Source organism: Barbus barbus (assembly GCF_936440315.1).
Source record: "Barbus barbus genome assembly, chromosome: 9".
Classification (NCBI taxonomy): Eukaryota; Metazoa; Chordata; class Actinopteri; order Cypriniformes; family Cyprinidae; genus Barbus; species Barbus barbus.
The window spans coordinates 29747844-29772129 of NC_136737.1; the positions used below are offsets into that span (position 1 = coordinate 29747844).

Here is a 24286-nt window from a genome sequence, read left to right on the forward strand (position 1 = left end):
ATGGATGATGATTGTCATCAAGGTAAAGATGATTACAGTCACATACAGGATGGTGCATTAGGTGTGTGTTGTGTCTGTTATTTGATGCACAAACGAACCGTGTGTATTTGTGCTCTCGGTGCACTGATCACTATAATATCATATTTCTGCTTGAACACAGCTCAGGATATTCACCTAGTTGAATACACAGAGTTTAATAACGGATGCTCGTGTGTTTTGGAGAAGTTTGTGAGGATCAGTGGTGTTCATGTACATACGGGCATCAGACGCTCAAACAGCTTGTTCTGACAGAGGAAATATTCACTGATGCTGTCGAGCTGCCTTCAGATCGCTGAGTTCAGAGATACATACTTTTACATACTTTGTAGATATTAAACACAACTTTAGTGAAATTTTTGTGAAGTGTGTTCATGGGATGCTTAAATCTTTCTTGAATTTGCTTTGTTTAAAAAAATGACATGAAAATACAAAGGTTTTAGTGAATAGAAAAGTTTGGGCTTGCAGTATTGATTTGGAGAAGAGGGGGTCTTGGAGTAAAGAAGGTTGAGGACCACTGCTTTAGGGAAATGCAGGCATTATTGAACATTATTATTTTTTTAAATAACAATTTAACTTAATGCAATATAAAGATACATCCCAACCAGCTTTTTTATTTAGGCCTATTTATTTTTTAAAAGTAGATCCCGCTCAAAAAAGTGTGGGCACCCCTGGTATATACACTTATTGTTCCTTCACGTGCTGTCGGAGTAATCGGGAATACGAGTTTCCTAATCGGAGATTGGATGTGAACGGCCTTTCAAGTCATATTTACTGGGAAATTCAGAAATAATTTTGATTCCAGAGTTTCTGAGTTGGGCGGGTCATAATCTTTAAACATGGTGGAGGGGACAACCATTGCTGCTGTCTGTTCTCACAACAACTACATCCCTTTGTCTGGTCGCTTAAGTACTGTATTTATAGGCTAGATATGAACGATCATTCAAAGCATATTTTATGTTTTATAAGCAGAGAAATAAACATGTATTTGACTGAAATCCCAGGATTGTCAGAAAACTGCATGTATAGCACGGTGAATGTTTATATGATTGTCAACCAATGGGATGCTACATTTTATTCTTTCCTACATTAAAGCACTTGAACACAACAAGCTCGTAATCACGACTTCATAAGTGGGAAATAGGAAATTTCCGATAGCACGAGAAGGCAGCGTTATAGACCTATGAACAACAAAGTACATGAGTATCAGACAAAATGAAACATACAGATACAGATTTTAATCTGATTTAAGAGTATTTATATCAGAGTAAACAGCACTCATAAATGCTACTGTTTCCTCTGTCAGGTTTGCACCTCTCTCTCTTAGATTCATCTTTGAGCAATTAATGTTATGTATTTATTATCTCTGACTCTGAATTGGTTTCTTATTCTTTAATTATGTAATTAACATGATACATTCTTACCTGACAAATAAACTGTTATTTATTCTTCGCTCTTCTGAAATCATAATGACTAGTAGATCATGTGGAGGCTGATGTTTCCTCAAATCTGTGTCCAGGACAGAACAGACTAAAGGCTCATGGATGAATGGAGCAGTAGCACGTCATCAGAGACCTTTTGATTTCTGTCTATCACTGATTAGCAAGTTGTACTGAAGTGACCAGAACTACACTTTGTTCTGAGCAAGCAGTAGGCGGCCGACTTAAAGGTGCAGTGTGTAGATTTTAGCAGCATGTAGCGGTTGAGTTTGTGAATTACAAGCAACGGCTCAGTCCCCCGCTCACCGCTCCCTTTAGAGAAGCTACGGAGGCCGATAAAGGGCTAAGATGTCGTAGTCTGAGACAGCAGAGAGTAGCCAGCAATGAGGTTTCTTTACAGAGGGAAATTAAGGAAGTATATTTACTTAATTATTCAACAAATCGATATGTTATTGCAAATATTATTGTTATTTCTGGGGTCGACAATATAAATGGCCCGGTGGCCCGGACGTACTTTTAAAACCGTCAGGGCCACCAGATCGCTCCAACCACTAGCCCGGTGGGGCCAGTAAAAATAATGCCTCGATTAAAAAAAGTCTAATTTCACATTAATTACCTGTGGTTCTGTGTTTTGATTTCTGTTAAATCGTCTCGGTAACCACCGCTAACACGTTACGTGATCCCTTGCTCGCTCCCGCGGTTACGCGCGCAAACTGCACACTGCTGCTCAGCACCTACCTATAGCTACTAGGGCTGTAACGTCCCAGTCGATTAGTCGATTAATTGGTCGATACGGTCTGGTTCGACCAAAATTCTGATTGGTCGATTTTTTGCCGCGCTCATTTCATCAGTTTGGCCGCGCTCATTTCATCAGGTGGAAAGCACTAATTGCTAATGGGGGTGTTTTCAGAGCACCCCTGTTTCACAGGTAACAGTCTGTTTTCAGAACACCCCCATTGTTTTCATTTTTTTGGATTAGCCCAACCCACTGGAGAAGAGAGACAGATAAGTAGGCTTTAGAAGGTTTGATGCTAAATATTATTTATTTAATAATAAGCTAGTGGACTCAGCGGTTTGGAACACATATCAATATACATCAGTCCTATTCTAACATGTCAACAACAAAAAAATCGACAGTGTGGCAGTATTTTAGTGTAATAATCGTTTTATAACTGCAGGCGCACACATCCGTAATGACGGTAGAATCCCCCAGACAAACCCATTTTTTATTTGGAATGCGCAATTGCGCTGTGCCCACTGTTTGTGTTAGTTTTGAGCCTAAGATGCTTTATTTTTCAGTTATGCACTTTATTTGGTTTCTGCTCTTTTGTTTAATAAATATTCTTTTTTTATTAAAGTGGACGCGCCTTTTGTGTTTATTAAGAGTAAAAGCTTTAAGTCTATTCGTGTCTCAGCCGCGAAGCTGAGCTCTTATGTTCAGCCTCGCTCTGTGCGAGCTGCGCAGAGCGGCTGAAATGATAGTGTCTGACAGTTATACTTATAACATATGACACAAATAATTTTCTAAATTATGTTGCACATTCCTCAAAAGTTCTTGTGATATCACTAGTTGACAACATAGTACTGTTTTCAGAAATCACAGGCTATGATATTGCGCAGGTGCACCTGATGCACCGCTGTCAGAGACGACAGACTCGTGTGTCAGACTCATTTCAGTGCAAAATAATTAGGTCAAAAACGATTTAATATACTGCAAATAGCCTATTAGTTTTTTTGTTTATTTATAATTAATTTAGGCAGACGACAAGGCTACCAAGTACTGAGCACAGTGCGTATCTAATTAATGTAACGTACGTTTTTTTTTTTTCCACAATGTAATTTTTAGTCGATTTTTAGTCGAAAGTTTCAGGACTTCAGTCGACCAAGATTTTCTTTGGTTGATTACAGCCCTAATAGCTACTATTAAGCTAGGCTACATGTTTCTGAAACCCCCATCACCCGGCCAAACGCCGGGTAAAAAAGAGAAGGCACGGAAGAGAAAATCACCAGAGGAATTGAGGGAAAGCGAAAGGGAATACGAAAAGAAAAGGCAGAGAAAGTTTCAGCCCCAGTGGCGAGACCCAGTGATGGGGACTCGAGTTTGAGACTCGGACTCGAGTGCGACTTAAGTCGCACACACAGTGACTTCAGACTCGACTTGAGACTCGTCCTCGAAAGACTTCAGACTCGACTCGGACTCGAGCTGCGGGACTCGTGAACAATGTTTATTTTTAGGAAACAACTGATGAGCTCGCTGTTATTCCCCTCCCTCCGTTACCTATAACCTGCCCATGTAACACGTGACGTACTACGTATCTGCTGCGCGCGGTGCGGCCACACTTTTTTAATTTTTTTTATTTTAGGCGCGGCCGCCATACATTAGAGGACAACGAACAAACATGTCGACTGCTGTGCCATTCATCGTTAGCTTTGGATTTAAGGATAGATTATACAGTTGGTACATTAGTAAAACCATTACGCCCATGGAGAGTCCCGTAAACCACATATCCAAGTGAGTGAGTGAGTGAGTGAGTGTGTGTGTGTGTGTGTGTGTGTGTGAGAGAGTGTGTGACCAGTGTGGTCATTGAAAATGTGTTCAGATATATGTTCTTCACAGAAAATGAGCCAAGGCCAATGAGTCTGAGTTTAAAAAATAATTAATCGTATAATTTTTCTCTTGATAAAAAATGAAAACGGGTCCTACAGATCCGAACACTATACAAGGGTTAATTGCCAAACTTGTGGTGGTCGATTAACGTAATCATTTACGTGCCGCTGGCTTCCATCACATTAATTAACATTGTCTGCAAACAGGTTACAGGATTATTGTTGATCATGTAACATTACACTGGTTTGAGAGTTTGGGATGTGTTGACTTACAGTAGTTTATAAACTATGATTAGTTGCATTTTCATTGCCATTTAAGTGAAATTATTGAACTTAAATATACAAGCTTGATAAAAATGATCATTCTGAAGAAAATTTCAGATGGCTTTTGCATCTGAACTCTTCATATATTTCACATCGTTTGGTTTGTTGCAATAGTGTTTTGCATTTAGCTACAATGTGATGTTTGACCATATTAAGTCTTTCTTAATTTTTGGTCTGTACTGTACTGTGTTCTCATGCTACAAGGCAAAATACAGATAATATTAACTTAAAAGTAAAGCATTCTTGGTGTTTTTGTCATGTTGCAATAGCCTGTTTACACTGATTATATATAAAAATCAAAGCTGATACTGTATGCTAATAGATAAAGGAGTCATAATAACATATCACATGCTTTCAATTCTTTATATATAGCTATGCAGTGTTGGATGGGTCGCTGTACGTGATGCAACACTTATTATAACCAGAGACTTAATATAATAAAGAGACTTGAGACTTGACTTGGACTCTAGCTTAAAGACTTGAGACTTGACTTGGACTCTAGCTCAAAGACTTGAGACTTGACTTGGACTCTAGCTCAGAGACTTGTGAGCATCTCTGGCGAGACCGCTGGAATTGGCTGGGCTTAGGGGTGTGCGATATGACGATTTTTGATCGTGGACGATAAAAATGTCTCCACGATCTGCTTTTGAAGAAATATCGTAGTATCGGGCTACAGCACACATTATGTCAAATACAGTTCTGGCTCCTCCGTCTCTATCAGTGGGGATTTCTTTAAGACTGCAAGGGAAGCTCGGCTTCCCCTATAATGTCAAAAAATTAATGGTCAAACATGTACTATTGTGTTAACATTTTATTGATTAAAAATGCGTTAGAACACGTTCATCTCGAAGACGAGTTCGTTCAGAATCAGCTACAAATAGCAGGTGACTCGATTTCCTTCTCATATATTCCCGTAGCATCAGTGTATTTGCCTGTTGAAGCCCAGCGTCCATTCACTTCTATGGAGCTGCTTTGAACAGTTTTTTTCAGTGCTTCAAAACTAGACGGTCATTGGATAAATGCTGCGATTATGTCCCGCCCCCGGACGCTCAGCGTCTCTGGGGGTGAATGGAGGAGTGGGCGGGGCTGGACTCCGGGCTTCTGCGTGATGATTGGAGGGTTTGTCGAAAGACTGCATCTCCTTTTGATTGACAGCGATTGTGTCCTATAAGAAGTCGCTGATGCTGAAGCCATTCGAGCCTGTGTTGCCAATTTAGCGACTTTTCAGACCACCCTAGCGACCTTTTTCCCCAAAAGTGACTAGCGACCAATCTAGCGACTTCTTTGACAAACCTTAGCGAGTCTCTGTGATCGCTGGAACTGCCACAACGGCGCGAGGTCAGCGCGCACGCAGCTCTTTCTCTGTTCAGTGAGCGGCTGAGAGGAGCAGCGCGTTCAGTTCAAATATATATTATGTTGCTTCTCTAATTTTACATGCAAATATAGCCGAAATCACAGCACAGGAATTGTCTTGTCTTATCTTGTGTGTATTATTTGATTTAATCAGACGACGGCTCGATTATAAATTAGGATTTTTGTGCAGACTAACTTCTTGGGAGGGAGAGCTGGTTATGTATTCTTAAAGGGCTGCGTTTCAGTCACTATTTCATATTTATCCAGTTGACTGACAACATAAACAGTAAAATATATAAAGGAGAACAGTTTTATTGAGAATTTGGCTGCATTAAAATACAGTATGAGCACAGAGAGACAAACAAATGTAAAAGGCAATATGACGCGATGACGTAATTAATATGCTAATTAGCGCATGACGTCATCTGGCGACATTTAGCGACTTTTCAAACTGGCTTTAGCTACTTTCCATCGAAAGAATCTGGCAACACTGATTCGAGCTCAGGCCCATAGTGGACTTTGCAAGTGTAGTCAAAAGACAAACTGCTGCGACCTATTTCTTGATATTTGCTTGGAGAAATTGCTGGCCAATTTTCATTATACATTTCACACAATTATACACCACATTCCTTGTTTCAGTTTAACCTAATTCCCACATTTCCTCCGTCGAGTTTAATGTTTTTTTAGATTGTTTGTTCATTCATTCATTCATACAGTAGGCCAGGCGGTGAACTAGCCAGCTAGCAAACTGCACACGATGGCAGAATTTACGTATAAATAAATGGACAACTTTTATGATGTAGGCCGAAAATGAGCTTCCCCTCTTTGAAAGACCAGCAGCCGCCACTGGTCTCTATATACTGTACAACACGACATACAGCAGTAGAGTTACTCTGACAGGACACTGCACTTATTCGCGATCGCAAAAGTACATTATTTGCACACAAGGCTTGCTGGTTAAATGTTTCATTCGCGCGCTGGTCTGACGTGCGCTTTTTCTGAGCGGATACACCTGAAGCACGAGCACTAAAAAGCCTTTCTAACAGCGCCTGATTACTCAACTAACTTTGCGCTAATACTGTCAAAACACACAAGGTTTACATACAGACTCAGTTGGTTATCTCTAAAATGAAAGTAAATAGTTAAGAGAGAAACGGATGCGTGCCTGTATATTAGATGCGTGCAGCTCTTAAAGGGACAGGACACTAAACATGCTGTCGACTGTCATTAAAGGGATAGTTCACCCTAAAATTTAATTTCTGTCATTATTTACTCACTCACATGTTGTCCCAAACCTCTATTAATTTCTTGTGGTGAACCCAAAATAAGATATTTTGAAGAATGAGGGTAACCAAACAGTTGCTGGTCTACATTGACTTTGATAGCAGGAAAGAAAAATCCTATGGAAGTCACTGAGGACCAGCAACTGTTTGGTTTTCCACCTTCTTCAAAATAGCATTTATGTTCAGCAGAAGAAAGAAACTCATTCAGGTTTAAAACAACTTTTGAGTAAATGATGGTATAAAAATAAAACATTATGACAGAATTGACAGACAGATGACAGAATATTTATTTTTGGGGGAACTATTCATTTAACGTTAACAAAACAACAAAACACAAAGAGAAAAATCACTCACTATTCTTGACTGAAAATCTTTAGGAATCAGTCTATCTAGTGTTTTATTTTTATATTTGTTCATTCAATTTCATTGAATGCTCTGCTAAATACACCTATTGTACCTGAAAATAAAGCACTGTTTGTTTTATTTGTATATTATGTGTATTTGTAATGTGTATCTTTGTTCTTATTTTTTAATAAGAGAGATAAAATGATGACAAAGATTTTTATCTTCGCCCACTTTGGCCTAAATATCTGCCATGTCTTTTTTGTTACCTTGAAAGGCTTTGTCTTTCTAGTTTGGCTGTAATGCTCAGACAGCTTGTAAAACCAACATGACAAAGAATCGTGATAAAACCGTGAATCGTGATATTTCTAAAACAAATCGTGATATGATATTTTTCCCATATCGCCCACCCCTAGCTGGGCTACGATCAAGAAAAAAAAAGAGGTTTACTGTGAGCTCTGCAGATCAATGCCCACATATGCAGACAAGTAAGTTAGAGAAACGTTAACGTGTATGAAACCTATGGTATGAACATAATATAATGAATTGCTGTGTGACTACGGAGAATGAATCCTATGCAATAGGTTTATTTGCACTTGTTTCATGTTTTTGCACAGTTTTGCTGCACTTTGCACTAAACCTACCTTAAAAAAAATAAATGTTATTCATGTTGTTCAAGCAAACTGTTCTTTTTCGTGATTATTGGGATCAATACCCGACGCTTTGACCTGGGCCAGTGAACTTCAAAAGACACAAATTTCCCTTATTGTCTACCCCTGTACTTGTACATCATTGTGTGGGAGTTTTATTCTCAAGAACTAGATTAGCAGTAGACAGTCACTTAAAGAATAGGTTAACCTTGCACCCTCTGACTAATGGCTCTTTTCCACTGCGTGGTACGACTCGGCTCGGCACGGTTCAGAACGGCACGACACGGCTCAGTTCGGCTCGTTTTGTGTTTCCACTGCAGTTTAGTACCGCTTTAGAGAGGACGGGATTATTCACGTGTCGTTATAGTTGCACCGCCTCTACTGCCGTGACTCCTGAAAAACGTTTAAATTCTGCGTCTCTCCATCACGCTCTCGCTGGATCCGCTCCTCGGCTATCAACGAGAGGAACATCTGTACTTCCTCAACAGACAACAAAACAGCCATTTTTTTGGTTGTTTAAAAAAGGTGCGCTCATTCAAAAGTTGCGTTTGATCCTTCGCTGGCTGTGCTGATTTAAATCAGTGACAATTTTCTCCGGCCAATCAGAGATCAGCAGAGTTTAAACGTCATGTTTTGGTAACGGTACGGCTCGCTTGAAACCTCGGCCGAGGTGGTGCTAAAAAAGTACCAGGTACTGTTCCCAGTGGAAAACCCACCAGAAGTGAGCTGTACTGAACCGTGCCGCACTATGCAGCGGAAAAGCTCCATAAGTTCAGACTGGAGAGTTTGTGATCGTGAGATCCATGTGTGTGTGTGTGTGTGTGTGTGTGTGTGTGTGTGTGTGTGTGTGTGTGTGATTGTGTGTGTGTGTAATTGTGTGTGTGTGTGTGATTGTGTGTGTGCGTGTAATTGTGTGTGTGTGTGTGTGTGTGTGCGTGTGTGTGTGTGTGTGTGTGAGATTGTGTGTGTGTAATTGTGTGTGCTTGTGTGTGTGCGTGTAATTTTGTGTGTGTGTGTGTGTGTGTGTGTGTAATTGTGTGTGCGTGTGTGATTGTGTGTGTGCGTGTGTGATTGTGTGTGTGTGTGTGTGTGTGTGTGCGTGATTGTGTGTGTGTGTGTGATTGTGTGTGTGTGTGTGTGAGTGCATGTATGGGGTGTGATAACTGCAGTTTTTCTACTCTCTAAGCAAACTGACAGGAGAATTAAGGTGCATACGCTCGCCAGCCGTTTGGCAAAAATCCCATAGTATTCAGGCGTTTGTTTTTTTAAATTAATGGAATGCAAAAATACAGAGTTGACATTTAAAGAATGATTATACATAATATACAAATTATATAATATTTGACACGTTAGACGTCACGGTCACGTGTCGGAGCTGCGCTCAAACTGTCTAGAAAGTACTTGTGGATTAACGCCTGGATAACATACGTGTGAATAAGTACATTGATAATCATTTGTCTTTCTCCTGTTTTGCCCCAACGAAGGCTTTAAGATGGTAACGATCATGTTAACAGTACCTGAATTACATATCTTTTTAATGATCAAATTAAATTTTACTAATCAAAGTATGTCTAATTAATTAAAATCATGAAACTTAAACAATTTAACATCAATTTATTTAACAAAAAATAAATGTTTAGGGCCCAATTAAATTAGATTTTTTCCAACCTTATGTTTTATTGTTACCAAATTCAGTTTTATTGTCTAATTATTTAAAAGTATAAAAACAAGTTTAATTTATTCTAACATTTATATTTTGTTCCTCAGAAACTCTGTGTTGTGTATTTACATTTATTAAGGCATAAAACATTCATTTAATTTATCTTTTAATGAATGAAAATGAAAATGAAATCTTGTTTTTTTGGAAAATAAAGGGGATTAAATATTACAATTAAAACATTGAAGAAATATTGTATGATTCTTCCTTAAAAATAAGGTTTTAATAATTTTAGTAGTAGTAGCCTATTACTGAACAATAGTAATATATTTCTGCCGCAATGTCTTCAAGTGAAACCAAACTTTTATTTTGACGGGTTGCCATGAATACTAATACATTTCTATGTGTTTATGATATGAGGTAGAACATTTAGAAATTATTTATTTAGTTTCTTTTCTTTCTCTTTCTTTAAGTAGACTCATTGAGATATAGGCTATTCTAATAATAATAATAATAATAATAAGATGATATGAGGTGGGGGTGGAACGGTTTGTGGACGGCACGCGCTAGGACCGCGGTTCAACTTAAATCTGACAACGCATCTGTAATATGGTTTGTTATAAATAACACGTAAAACAAACAGGGTTCAGCTAATGTATGTTTCTGTTGATGAGTGTGTGTGTGTGTGAGAGTGTGTGTGTGTGTGTGTGTGTCTGTGTGTGTGTGTGAAAGTGTCAGTTGAGATTCAAATTCATGAACATTCCGTCATTGTAAGTCTATGGGATTTTGTTGTCTGCTTTTTTGTCCGCTGTGTGAACATCGTAGGTCCGATCACTTAGAAAAGATACAGCAGTCCTCTCCTCAATGAGCCGGTCGATTTAACACCTCATTCATGGGTCTGTGACAAACAGTGAATGAACTTAACTCATCTTTAGTTTTTCTCTTTCTCTCTGCAGGCTGAGTTACTGCAGTATTGGAGAGAAAGGCTGTGCTGCTCTGAGTTCAGCTCTGAGATCAAACCCCTCACACCTGACTGAACTGAATCTGAGCGTTAATAATCCAGGAGACTCAGGAGTGAAGCTGCTCTCTGCTCTACTGGAGGATCCACGCTGTAAACTACAGAAACTACAGTAAGTGTTATTATATTATTAAACACAAAAACTGTGTGAAAATACTGCCAAACAAAAACATTTAGTGTTAAAGCGATAGTTCACCCAAAAATTAAAACTCTGTCGTCACTTTAATTATCTTCAAATCATTTCAAAACAGCATGACTGTCTTCTCTGAACATAAGAGAAGATATTTAGAGAAATGTTTTTGTCCACACAATGGAAAGCAATAATACCCAAACTTTGGTTACACTGTAAAAAATGTCAGACCTCCTCAACTCTCCAACAAATTCTCTAGTGACTGATATAGATATAGGCTATTCTAATAATAATAATAATAATAATAATAATAATAATACAAATTTTCTAGTGACTGATTACATCTACATTTTTCCATTGAACCAATTGTATTTCTGCTAACTGAATTTGATCAATTGTGGCAACAGTCTTTTAACATTGGCTCAATGAGAAAATATGTTGAGCTGGGAAAAAAGAAGTCAAACCAAACCAAGTTATTGGCCCAAATGAATATTGTAAATAGTAGTAGCATATATATTTTTTGTTTTACCTAATTTAAAAATGTGTATTGGTAAATGTATAGTGCTAAAGCAACCTTACTGAACTGTTTATTCCCTGTTGTCCCAAAAGAAAATTAAAAACTTACTAAATGATACACTAAACACTGCCACATTTTAATACTTTTAATGAAAATATACAACACTATTGTGAAAATACTTTAAAATTATAAATACATTGAACTTTTCTACACAGTATGCCTTAGAAAATCATGCATTTTAATTCTCATAAGATACACAAAGCTTATGAATTGCACCTTATACAATAATATATTCACAAACGTGCAAAAATGTTGAAAACACCATAAAATAATAATAATTTAATAAATAATAGTAATAATGTATCTGAGGTTCCTTCAACCAGTGTTTAGAGTAATTTCACATGAACTCTACCATTCTCACAAGAGGTACTTTGAGCTCATGAAACTGCATCTTACACGTCAAATGTTTGCCAAAAAACTCATAAGAGGTACTTTGAGGTTAAAATTCTGTCATTAATACATGCCTCCTGTCGTTCCACATCAATAAGACCGTTGTTTTATAAAAATCATCGGATTTCATCAAAAATATCTTAATTTGTTTTCTGAAGATGAACGAAGGTCTCATGGGTTTTGAACGACATGAGGGTAAGTAATTAATGACAGAATTAAAATTTTGGGGTAAACTATCCCTTTAAATCCTTGTTGTACTCCAGGATTCAATTCAATTCAATTCAATTCAAGTTTATTTGTATAGCGCTCTTTACGATACAAATCATTGCAAAGCAGCTCTACAGGAATTTAAGTTTCCACAATATATTTATTTATTGCAGAACCTTAATATATTTGACTTATGGCAACATTTGGTAATTCTGTGAGTTGCCAAATTTTGATGAGTGCATACAATAATCCAAAATAATACAATAAATGCATTTACAAATTCTCCTAAGTTGTGAAGCACCAGCTCCTCTTCCAGGACAACGGAGGCATTCAGCACACTTGACAGGACCCTTGAAGTGCAACTGCTGCTGCTTACTATTTCAATAATTCCCATTTTCTTTACAGTTGTGTGGTTCTCCAATGGCTCTGTACTCTGTAAAAAAAATACATAATGTCAATACTAAGTCTACATTAGAATTAGCAGCCTACATTACAATAAAGCAACTCCTCACAAATTACATCTAAGAGCTAATAGTATTTGACACTAATATGAAATAAACATATATCCAATAAGAACTACTGTTAAATACTCAGTGAAATTCATAGTGGTTCCTTTCTCCTCAGACCTAGCAATGATGGGTTACACTAATGGGAACAAAAACATAGTTATAGCAGAAACATATTCCTTGTGTCTCATACATTTCATATATTCATCATAAAGTGAGATAAAAATAATTTAGTTCAATAAATAGTAACTTTAGGTAGCTGAGACATAGGGGTGTGTGATATTGACAAAATTATATCTAAATATTTTCTGGTATTTTATCGATAATGAGACAATATTTTTCTGAGTGTGTTATTGTGCTGGTATATTAAGGACTACCGTGGACAGCTGACTCATAAATGTTTTTGATATTCTTCATATTCTGTGAGGTTAGTTCACAACAGTGATAGAAATTAATCTTTTCCAATAAGTTTAAATAGATTTTTACCTTTTATGGGTATTTTTATCTTTGTAAAACCATTTTTGTCTAAAAGTGTTTTAAACATAAAACGTTGAATACTGATATTTACAAGTATTTTAAAATGAAAAGATAATTTAAATGTGAAATTAAAACGGCCAGTAGGTGGCAGCAAGTCATTGTTAATAAGAGAGTCGTTGCGATTGAACCGAATCATTTAAACGGTTGATTGATTCATTCAGGAACAAAACACAGCATGTTGCTCAGAGACACAAAACAGTGCTGTGGCTGTGTTTGGAATGATTTTTGTTGGAGAAATAGAGCAAAAACAGGCAAAAAAGTCCATTTAATATTAACGTCTTGTTTATTGAACTGTTGTATAAAATCAATATCATATTTGTAATCATGCTGCTTTTTGGAGGGAAAACGGCACTCTTCGTGTGATAACGATTATGAAATGACATAAATGATATTTTCTGCCCCCATATCATATGTGATCACTCTAAATGCATTTTAAAGACTGAATAATGCAGTAAAAAACACACTGTAAATGTTTATTAATGTCAAATCCCACATCATTAAAACAACAATTACAATATTATCACAGACGATATATATCCCACACTCCTACCGAGAGACCAGTACGAGCTAAACTAGGTTATAAACGCCAGCATGACACAGTAAAGGAGTGAATTCACTGTTACTCTGAAAAATACAATGTAGTACATGAAACATGACTTAATAAATACAAAACTCAGTATACGTAGCATAACTTCAATGATAGAAAATCCGTCTGTAAATGATGTTCTGTCGTCCTTCAGCATCGGCTCCGCTCTCTCGCTCTCCCGCGCACAGGAAGTTGAATTCACTACAGTAACGGTTTCTCTCAGGCGCATGTGTGCACGTGTTTTCTGCTGCAAAGCTTGTTCGGCCAACACAGATTTTTCACTTCTGCTTGATAGATTGGCTGAGCACAATTTAATATGTTCGGTGAATGTATATTTTTAATTTTAACTTCAGACCTTCAGCTAAAATTACTACAGTGCATTTTTTTTGTTTTGGGACAATTATTGGGAAGCAATCTGTTGAGCCAATATTTATTTGTCAGTTTCCACAATTTTTCAAAATGTATATTTTTTTACAGTGTAGCAACAATATTCAAAATATGATCTATTGTGTTTGACAGAAGAAAGAAGGTCATACAGGTTAAGAACGACATGCAGGGAAGTACATTATAACAATTTATATTTTTGGGTGAACGATTCCTGTAAGAATCAAAATGTAAATGATCAAATACAGTGATTATACTGAATGTGCTCAAGACAAATGTATGTTTATATATACACTTATAAACCATTAAACAACAAAGTATGTAAGTGTAAGCCAAAATTAAATGTACAGATCAATAATTACAAAAATTACTTTCCCCAAAGTCTTTCTCCAATCCATGAATAACAGATTTACATGTACTCTGTGGCACCAAGTCTTGTGTAATTGAATCAGTTGAAGAGTATTAAACTGTCCCAACACAGGCATAATCTCTCCTGTGTATGTTTTCAACATGACTCTAGTGTCCTCCAGTGGCTCTGTTGAGAACGCTGCCTGGAAATGTTTCTCAGATATGATACTCACGGCTGCGCCGGCATTCATTTCCATCATAATCTCCTTGTCATTTACATTAAACGTCTCTGTGAATGACTTTTTGCTGTTTTATAACTTCACAGCGTAAACATGGGCAATTCAGCTTCCTCTGCCTCCACATACTTAGTATTTTTCTCAGTATAAGGCTTTATTTTTCCAACTTCCATGTTTCCTCTGCAGGCTCTCTTGATGTGGCCAGTTTTCCTGCAGTTATGGCATTTTGCATCTTTGAAATGTCATACCTGAGCACTGTAATTTTTTCGATGACATCTATAGCACTTCTTCCCTCTTTTGCTGGAACGTTCACTTTATGCTCAACAGCCGAGTGAGAGTCATGTCCTCTTAACTGCTGCGTGTCTTTCTCAGCCGTCTCCATGCTCAGTGTGATCTCAAACACTCGTGCAAACATCAGATTCGATTCTGACAACAGCCGTCGCTGGCAGGCTTCGTTGCAGCTTCCTCTCACGAATCGGTCACACAATGCCTCGTCAAGCGTTCCCTGAACTCACAACTCGCTGCATATTCTGTCACCGTCTCATCAGCTCTTTGATCGCAGAGATTAAAACTGAATCTTTCCACAATCAGTAACGGCTTTGGTTCAAAATAACTCTTTAAAGTGTCCATGATGTCTTTGTAAGACTTATCCTTTGGCTTGTCTGGTTGTACCAAGTTCCTCAGTAAACCACAGGTAGCTGCTCCCATTACGCTCAAGAGTGTTGTGACCTGCGTCTCCTGACTTACGTCGTTCCCCACAAAGAACTGTTCCAGCCGTTCAATGTAAGCTGAACAAGATTCTGCTTTCAGAGCAAATTCACCTATACTTCCAATGAGTGCCATTATCAGAGCATAACTTTATCCTCATCACCAAGTTTTCTGTTGTGCATCTTAACTGAAAGAATACGCTTGAGACGGAGGATCTGTATTAAGCGACCGCTTTACTTTTCTGCGTCTGCAAAACTGCACCAGATCAATCCCAGCATTCCTCAGCACTACTGAGCTACGGAGTCCCTATTGATTCAAATGCAAAACTTGTAAACATAAATATATCACAGACACTGAACAAAAATTACACTCATGCTTATGTTAAGAAATGCATTAAAATACGAAGGTTATTTGGGCATACCAGGCATTTTTCCGGTGGGCCGACGCACTGAAGGGGCCGACAGAATTGTTTTTTTGTTTTTGTTTTTGCCAAGGACCATCACACAGGGACAACGAGCAGCCAGTGGCCCATTGGTTTGTCTCCTGTACTGACAGCGTAAACCACCCAATGCTCTATAGACGGAGAGATGAAGTATTTTGCTCCACCTATATAAAGATTGCTTCACCCAAACTTCTTCCTCGTCGGCTTTTCCCACGTTTTCCCAGCAGCTTTATCAAGAACAGGCTTGCTCTGCGGTGAGAGATGCGGCCAAAGAGCCAGGCAGAGGAGGAGAGGAGAGGAGTTGAATCGGTAAAGTGCTTGATAGGGACTCGCACCGGAGGCAGGCATCTAACCTATCCTAATGTGTGCGCGTGCTACGAGTGTACAATACATAAACACTTTTCAATAAAACTTAAATTCATCCTCCGCGATCAAGTCAAGTGTGTTCATAGAGGTTTCTATGGGCCAATGCGAATAAATAATAGCCTAAGTGCGTTAGACTGCATTAATAACTGTGTTAGCCTGCATATCAATGGCTCAAGCCTCTGTTATTTGCTCTAAAATGACGTTTTGGAAATTGTAATGAAAGGTTTATGAGGTGCGCAAGAGATTAGTTAAACACACGAGATTTCAGGATGGAAACATGACAAATGTCTTGAAATAAATGATCAAAACAATGTCTTGATGTGTGGTTGTGACTCCAGTCCGTTCAGATTATTACAGAAATAATGCACTCCTGAAGTGGTAATATGGCCACGACGCTGGAGCTTATTAATGGAACGATCTTTCTCCATTCTCAAACAAATGAAGACAATCGATTTTTATTGACTGAACAGAAATTGAACTGAACAGAAAACACTGTAAGGGTTTCCACTGATTATGAAATATTTCTGTTTGCTGGGGTGGTACTATTATATAGGCCTATTAATAAGGAAGAGGAGCCCAAAATATAGTTTTTCTGCTATTTATTCTACTTGTTGCAAAATAGTGGCAATTATCTGCACTTCAGTATTGTATTACATTATAAACCAGTATGCAATAATAACGTATTGAGAGTAAATTATCATTTTAATTCAGATTATTAAATGGATGCCACCTTATTGATACAATAAAGCCCTCCCTACACCTACCCTAACCCTACCTACCCGTTACTGTATTTTCAACTTTTTGGTTATTTCTTTCATTTTTATTAAAAATAAATGCCTTTACGATGTGATATGAGATTTGAAAAGGGAGAAAAGTCTAGTCGATCGCGTCAAAAATCCTCCCATAAGTGATTTATCATCTGCGCCACTGGAGCTGCTGGTCCATAGCAAAAGACGGGTTCAACCCCATAGCAGCTTTTTATAATCTTCACAGAGCCAATCACACGATGCTGGAGAATTAGTGTAAATAGACTCTCCGTTTACATTATCAAAGAACATTATCATTGACTTTAGTCTAATTCAAGCACTCTCAAAAACTCCCATTAATCACTGAAGTTGCTTACATTGTGAAATGAATATCTTGCTCACATCTTACGCACATCTGCACTTTGTTGTTTCTGATGAGAGAAATGGTCAGAGAGCAGAATTCATTCAGGGAGCGCTCACACTGAATAAAACACTCATCTGAATGCCTCTTATTGGTCATTGTACTCATGAGCTCAACAGAATCATGTGTGATTGGTTATAATGCGCAGTGCTGGAGCTAAAAACACAGCAGTCTCTGGCTCCGTGCCAGACAGTGAAGTTGAGCAAACACAGATTTGAATTTAGCACCGAACATCTAATCACACCGGTGAAAATGAAACATACAGATACATTTTAATCTGTTTGAAGAGTATTTATATCAGAGTAAACCGCACTCATAAATGCTACTGTTTCCTCTGTCAGGTTTGCACCTCTCTCTCTTAGATTCATCTTTGACCAATTGATGTTATGTATTTATTATCTCTGAATTGGATTCTTATTCTTTATTTATGTAGTAATTTAATAATTAGGGCCGGGACTCGATTAAAAAAAATAATCTAATTAATTAGAGGCTTTGTAATTAATTAATCGAAATTAATCGCATTTTAATCGCATATAAATATTTGACCTGAGAACAGTGAGAGGTAAGTTTTTTTCATATGGATTTTTAAATTTCCCATCCACAGGGCCAACCAAAGCGGTCTCATCAGCTTCTTTGTCCATGTTCACTGTGGTTTGTTTTTGTCTGAACGCTAGTTGGTGCTCCAGTATATTCGGTCCGCCGAAACTCATCCAGTGAGAAACGTTCCGCGGTGCAAAAATAAGTGCGATTAAAATGCGTTAAAAACAATTTACGCGTTATTTTTGTGTAATTAATTAATCTAAATTAACGCGTGAAAGTCCCGGCCCTATTAATAATATAAATATGTACTAATGCACAATCATCATTTAATTAGTCACTTAATTATCTCATTAACTTTAACTCTTTGAGTTCTTGTGATTTGACTCGAGACTTGTTTGTGACTTGAAAGGCATGACTTGGTTCCTCCTCTGGTGAAATCAGCTGCTGAGTTCATGGGTGGAATAAACATATGGCAGGACTTTTACTTTCTGACCCCTGGACTATCCACCTCTGTCTGTAATATATCTGCTTGTTTTACACTCTTTGGCCACCAGGTGCTATTGTGAGCAAATGAAGCCTCCAGAAATGAACCCTTTTGTAACTACTTGCTGAAAAGCTTAAAGCTTCATGAAGCTTCATCTCACCATCTCTACTTCACAGGACTGCAGAAGGATACTTTCTCCAAAACAACAAATATTACCCAGAATTCTTTGTTTTTTACAGAATTTTGCTGTTGTAATGAAAAAACAGGATGTTACTGTCAGAATATGGCCTTTTTACAGCATTTTTTTTACAGTGTATGTGTATTTATTTTTCCCCTTTTTATTTCTTTATTTTATTTTATATAATGTTTGTATAATATAATACAAACATTATGTGTGAACTGTGTGAACATCGTAGGTTCGATCGCTTAGAAAAGATACAGCACTCCTCTCCTCAATGATCCGGTTGATTTAACACCTCATTCATGAACTGAACAGATAGATTCCTCTTTATTAATCACTTCCCAAGTCTAGAGAAATAAATCATAAGACAAACTAGCGTTAGCATAAATCTGTTGTAGTTTCCTCTTGTTACGGTTTGCTGCAGGAGTTGTAGCAATGTGTTGTGAATGTAAAGGAACAAAAACTGATATGTGTCATGAAACGTGCAGTGAAATGAAGCGAGAACTCAAGTGCAGGGAAATGGTGGTTTAATTATAAAAGAAACAAAAACACAACATAAATTCCCCCGAGGGGAAAAACAGGCAGACTAAGCAATACAACGATCAGGATCTAGAAACACACAGGACTTACTGCACATCACATTAGACAACGTGGCCGAACAGGACTGCAAACACCAGGATCATTTAAAGGAGACAAACAAGGAGGAACCAGGTGTACACACTGAGACAATTAGGGAATAACAAGGAGGGCGGGGTCAAACAATCAACCGGGGAACACATGGAACAATCACAACACAACCCCATGTGCTCAGACAAGACAGTGACATCTGGTGGCCAACCAGGGCACACCCACAGGATACGTGACACTACCCCCCAACAAAGGAGCAGCTCCCAGATGCTCCATCTGCAACACTAAGACGACACAAAAACATGAAAAATGAAAATACAAAATGTCAAGAAGGGAGGTGGGCAAGAGACGGATCAGGGGGAGGGATGGTGGGCCAGGCCCGTGCAGAGGCAGGGGGCCCGCAGACCAAGGCAGAGCAGGAGACCAGAACAGATCCGGAGGGACGGACCAGGGGGTTTCCGGCCCAACAGGAACCCCAGCGCACGGCCAGGGTGGGGCCGGAGGGACAAGCCAGGCAGTGAGTTTACGAACGGCCTCTGTGGCCGTGACAGGGCAGACAGTCAGTTCAGAAACGGCCTCTGTGGCCGTGACAGGGCAGACAGTGAGCTCAGGAACGGCCTCTGGCAGGGTAGGGAGCTCGAGTGGAGCCTGCAGGGCGAGAAGTTCGGGTAGAGCCGGCAAGGCGAGGAGCTCGTGTGGCGCCGGCAGGGCAAGGCGCTCGGGTGGCGCCGGCAGGGCAAGGAGTCTGGGTGGCGCCGGCAGGGCAAGGCGCTTGGGTGGCGCCGGCAGGCCGAGGAGTCTGGGTGGCGCCGGCAGGGCGAGGAGCTTGGGTGGCGCCGGCAGGGCGAGGAGCTTGGGTGGCGCCGGCAGGGCGAGGAGCTTGGGTGGCGCCGGCAGGGCGAGGAGCTTGGGTGGCGCCGGCAGGGCGAGGAGCTTGGGTGGCTCTGGCACGACCTCCTGGCCAGCAGTGAGCTCCTGGGTAGCCTCCTGGCCTTGTGGGACGGAGAAGGCCTTCCTCCGCCTCTTCCTCCGTCTCCGGGAGCGGGGCGCCGCTGCGGCATCTTCGGCCACCACTAGGGGATTGAGAGCGGGCACCGCCGCCTCGGGAGCGCTGTGAGCGGGCACCGCCGCCTCGGGAGCGCTGTGAGCGGGCACCGCCGCCTCGGGAGCGCTGTGAGCGGGCACCGCCGCCTCGGGAGCGCTGTGAGCGGGCACGGCCGCCTCGGGAGCGCTGTGAGCGGGCACGGCCGCCTCGGGAGCGCTGTGAGCGGGCACGGCCGCCTCGGGAGCGCTGTGAGCGGGCACCGCCGCCTCGGGAGCGCTGTGAGCGGGCACCGCCGCCTCGGGAGCGCTGTGAGTGGGCACCGCCGCTTGGAGATGCGCCAAAAACTCCACAAACTCCCCAAAAGTCAAGCGGCCCAGCCCCCTCATCCACTCCTCATCGAGTGGCTCCTCCAGGGCCAGGTTAAAAAAGTCCTTGAGAGCCGCATCGTTGTAGCCCAAACCCTCTGCTGCCTCACAGAACGTCAGGGCAAATCTCCTCACGTCAGTGCCCCTCTGACGGAGGGATCGCAGCGTCCTGACCTGGAGGATCCGTGAGTAGCGAGGGTTCCTCACGTTAGCGGCTGGAGGATGGTGTGGATCCATTCCCCGCTGAGTTCTCAGTGTCGGCCACGTTCTGTCTGGTTGCATTGCGTATGTTTGTTTCCCGTGATTCTTGTCCTGCGTCATGTTCTGAGATCTGTTGAGGTTATGTTTTGGTTTTGTTTATTTTGCCGTGTTGGCTTTTGTATTATTCGTAATAAATAGCACTCACCTGCATCTTGGGCCCAGCCCTCATCTGTTCTCGCTCTGTGTCGTGACAATATGTTATTAAACACTAGCTAATAAACAGGCTATTAAACACACAATATATATTTTGTGGTTATCCTTGCATCCTCTGAGTAAGTTGAGACTGGAGAGTTTGTGATCGTCAGATTCATGACCTCCGGTCGGAGTGAGCCTCAAACACAACATCGAGTCCCTGATGAATAAATATAGGATGTACAGAATAATCAAATATCTCCATTTAAACTAACCAATATCTGTGATTAGTTACTAATTAGAAACACATTCTAAATTTAATGATCACTTGAGAATTGGAGTTAGATTAAAGCAGGAGTAGTAGTCCTTCACACATTATACCTTCATCCACGCCGCTGGATTTCATCATTGAGCCGATTAGTGATCCTTACAAGACTTATATATCATAGTTATACTATAATGTTACTCTTATTTTAACATTATCACCTGTATAGTACTACAAACGGTTTGAGGAGTGAAAACGATGAACTAGTTCAGCATCACAATCAGGAATCATGTAGAGTGAGTTAAATTAATGTCTCAGCTGCTGGCAAGATAAAATCTCTATAGCACCGATCCTGGTGTGAGAGAGAAAAGCAGAGCTCATACAAACACACTCTCACCCTAAAGCTGAAACACAATCCCAGAGATCATTCATGTTCTTCACTCTCTGCAGGCTGATTGACTGCAGTATTGGAGAGAAAGGCTGTGCTGCTCTGAGTTCAGCTCTGAGATCAAACCCCTCACACCTGACAGAACTGGATCTGAGCGGTAATAATCCAGGAGACTCAGGAGTGAAGCTGCTCTCTGCTCTACTGGAGGATCCACACTGTAAACTACAGAAACTACAGTAAGTTATTGATTCAAGGATGTAATTTATTATCTTGTATTAAAGCAGATCTTAGTGTATTTTATCTTTCTCTCTATTGTACAGTATTTGACAGAGGAAACTCCACAAGCTCCAAACAAGTGAATCAAAACAACTCGTCCTGAACAAGAACAAGTATCCAGAAAATATCCTGTCTTATTCGTATTTGAAGGGACATGTCTTCCTTTTTTATTCTTTACCTGTTCACCTGTCATGTTATAAATAAACAAACAAACACAAACATGTTTGGTGTCTACTGAGAAGCATCACAGATCAGAATCTTTGTGAAAATAATGACTTACAACTGTGACTCAGTCCTATTACTATAAAGACAGCATTAGCATCTCTGGGAATGCAGTGATAAGATTACAAGTCAGGTTTTGGAAAATAACATTTCAAATGGAATAGAATTGGACAAATTAGTTGATTAAAATAGCTGTCTTTCATCACTCACCTTAGACTGAGTTTGATGTCTTTGGACTTCAGCTGTTGAGGTTTCTCAGGCTTTAGATCAGGAAGACATCCAAGATGTGCAATTTAATGAATGGGCTCCCAATACTAGGTTTGTGGACAGTCAGAAAGTGAGATTAGATGCAGATTGATGCATGTGACTCAGAAGGAGCAGTAGAGCATCCTACAATATGAGTTGACCTTAATTAACCTGTTGTTACTCTGTACACAAATCAACTTATTTTGCTCTATTGCATAAAATGACCAACTTATTGCACAGGCTGTGTGACAGAGCAGCACTGGTTTACATACATCCTTATTGTTTCAGTTTTCTTACCTGCTAAGGAGCTGTGGGTGCACACACACCGTTAGCGCTCAAACACACCACACTTAACCCATCGTTTACATCCCTACCATCTGTTACAGGCCAAACACACACATGCACATGATAAGGGGCCTATGAGAGGGCCTTGGGTTTACCCATCACTTTACCCCATGATGGTCATAAATACAGCGTATGAGTGAAAGAGTCACATGTCTGAAAAAGATGAATACATAAAATTAGTGATATTAATATATCTACAAATATCACTGGTTCCCACAATCCTGCTACAGTTTCTTCAGTATGTGAATGTTAACAGTAAAATAACATTCTGCAGCATTAATATGCAGGTAATGGAAGAGTAATTTGTCTGGGAGTCAAAGCTTAAGCAATAATTTGCAACTCAGTACTTTTCTCTGTGAACTAAACGATATGTGATGCATCTCACTTTATCACAAACATGGAAGCAAAATGCCAGGGTTTGTTCATGAAGCACAAATATATGAGTCATTGTGCTGCAAGTGTAAATTATGCCACTTTACACATAACTTTACACATAACCAAATTATGCCACTTTACACATGACTTTACACATAACCAAATTATGCCAACTTTACACATGACTTTACACATAACCAAATTATGCCACTTTACACATGACTTTACACATAACCAAATTATGCCACTTTACACATGACTTTACACATAACCAAATTATGCCACTTTACACATAACTTTACACATAACCAAATTATGCCACTTTACACATGACTTTACATATAACCAAATTATGCCACTTTACACATGACTTTACACATAACCAAATTATGCCACTTTACACACGACAGTCTTTAAATTCTAAAATGAAAACACAGTTGTTTGATTATTGAAGGATAAAGGTTAACTGCCGTCTCTGATTATTTTATCCAGACACTGCGCACAAGTACAGTTTAACCAAACCTACAGCACAACAGATGAAGGCCATGATCCTGAACCCATGAGACCACAGAGAAGACAGAGAGAACATTCAGAATTAAGACTTCAATGTTAACATTTTGCTTATTTTCATTTTTTCATATTTAAAAAAAAAAAAAACATTATTTTGTATTTATATTTATCTGGTTACACTACTTTTAGCATTATGTTTCAACTTTTATAAATTAGTATGTTGTATGTTTTTCAGAATGTATGCTAATGTATGTTTTACCATTTGATTCCATCACTGATCTAATATTGTCTGAGAGTCTAATTGTGTTTTTCCTTATAAATGCTACAGCGTCCATATTTTCTTCAGAAGTCAGAAAGAGCTTTATTATCAACTATGTTTACACACACAAGGAATTTGACGACAGCTTCCAGTGCAGAAGAAATAACTGATTTATTCTTGATAGGCCTATTATATTGTCAAATGTTGCATTGTTTATGGTAATAAGTTCAAGCATGTGGCTGACCCTACAGGTTTATTCCTAAACAGATGTTCTCTCTTATAAACAATACAGTACTGTACGAACGGTTCGCGAATCGGTTCGACTGAATCACTCAAAAGAACGACTCGTTAGCGAGTGGCCTCCTGAACCCGTGATTTAGCGCCGCCTGTCGACCGACCGCAGATCGCATCTGCTCCACATTTTCTTCTGAAGCGAAGCTCCGCCTCTGAACATCGCAAATCTGTGTATGTG

The 24286-nt window shown here is 39.5% G+C and overlaps 1 protein-coding gene across 2 annotated transcripts in view; it reads left to right on the forward strand.

Moving 5' to 3' along the window:
• Positions 1-23688, forward strand: part of LOC306874667 (NLR family CARD domain-containing protein 3-like) — a 35121-nt gene extending 11433 nt beyond the window's left edge. For both annotated transcript variants that reach the window (XM_079424872.1, XM_079424871.1), the window contains exons 8-10: positions 10648-10821; positions 21644-21817; positions 21902-23688. In XM_079424872.1, coding sequence (XP_079280998.1) covers positions 10648-10821; positions 21644-21817; positions 21902-21908 — 355 coding nt within the window. In that variant the 3' untranslated portion in view covers positions 21909-23688. The remainder of the gene's footprint in view (positions 1-10647; positions 10822-21643; positions 21818-21901) is intronic.
• Positions 23689-24286: the final 598 nt, after the last annotated feature.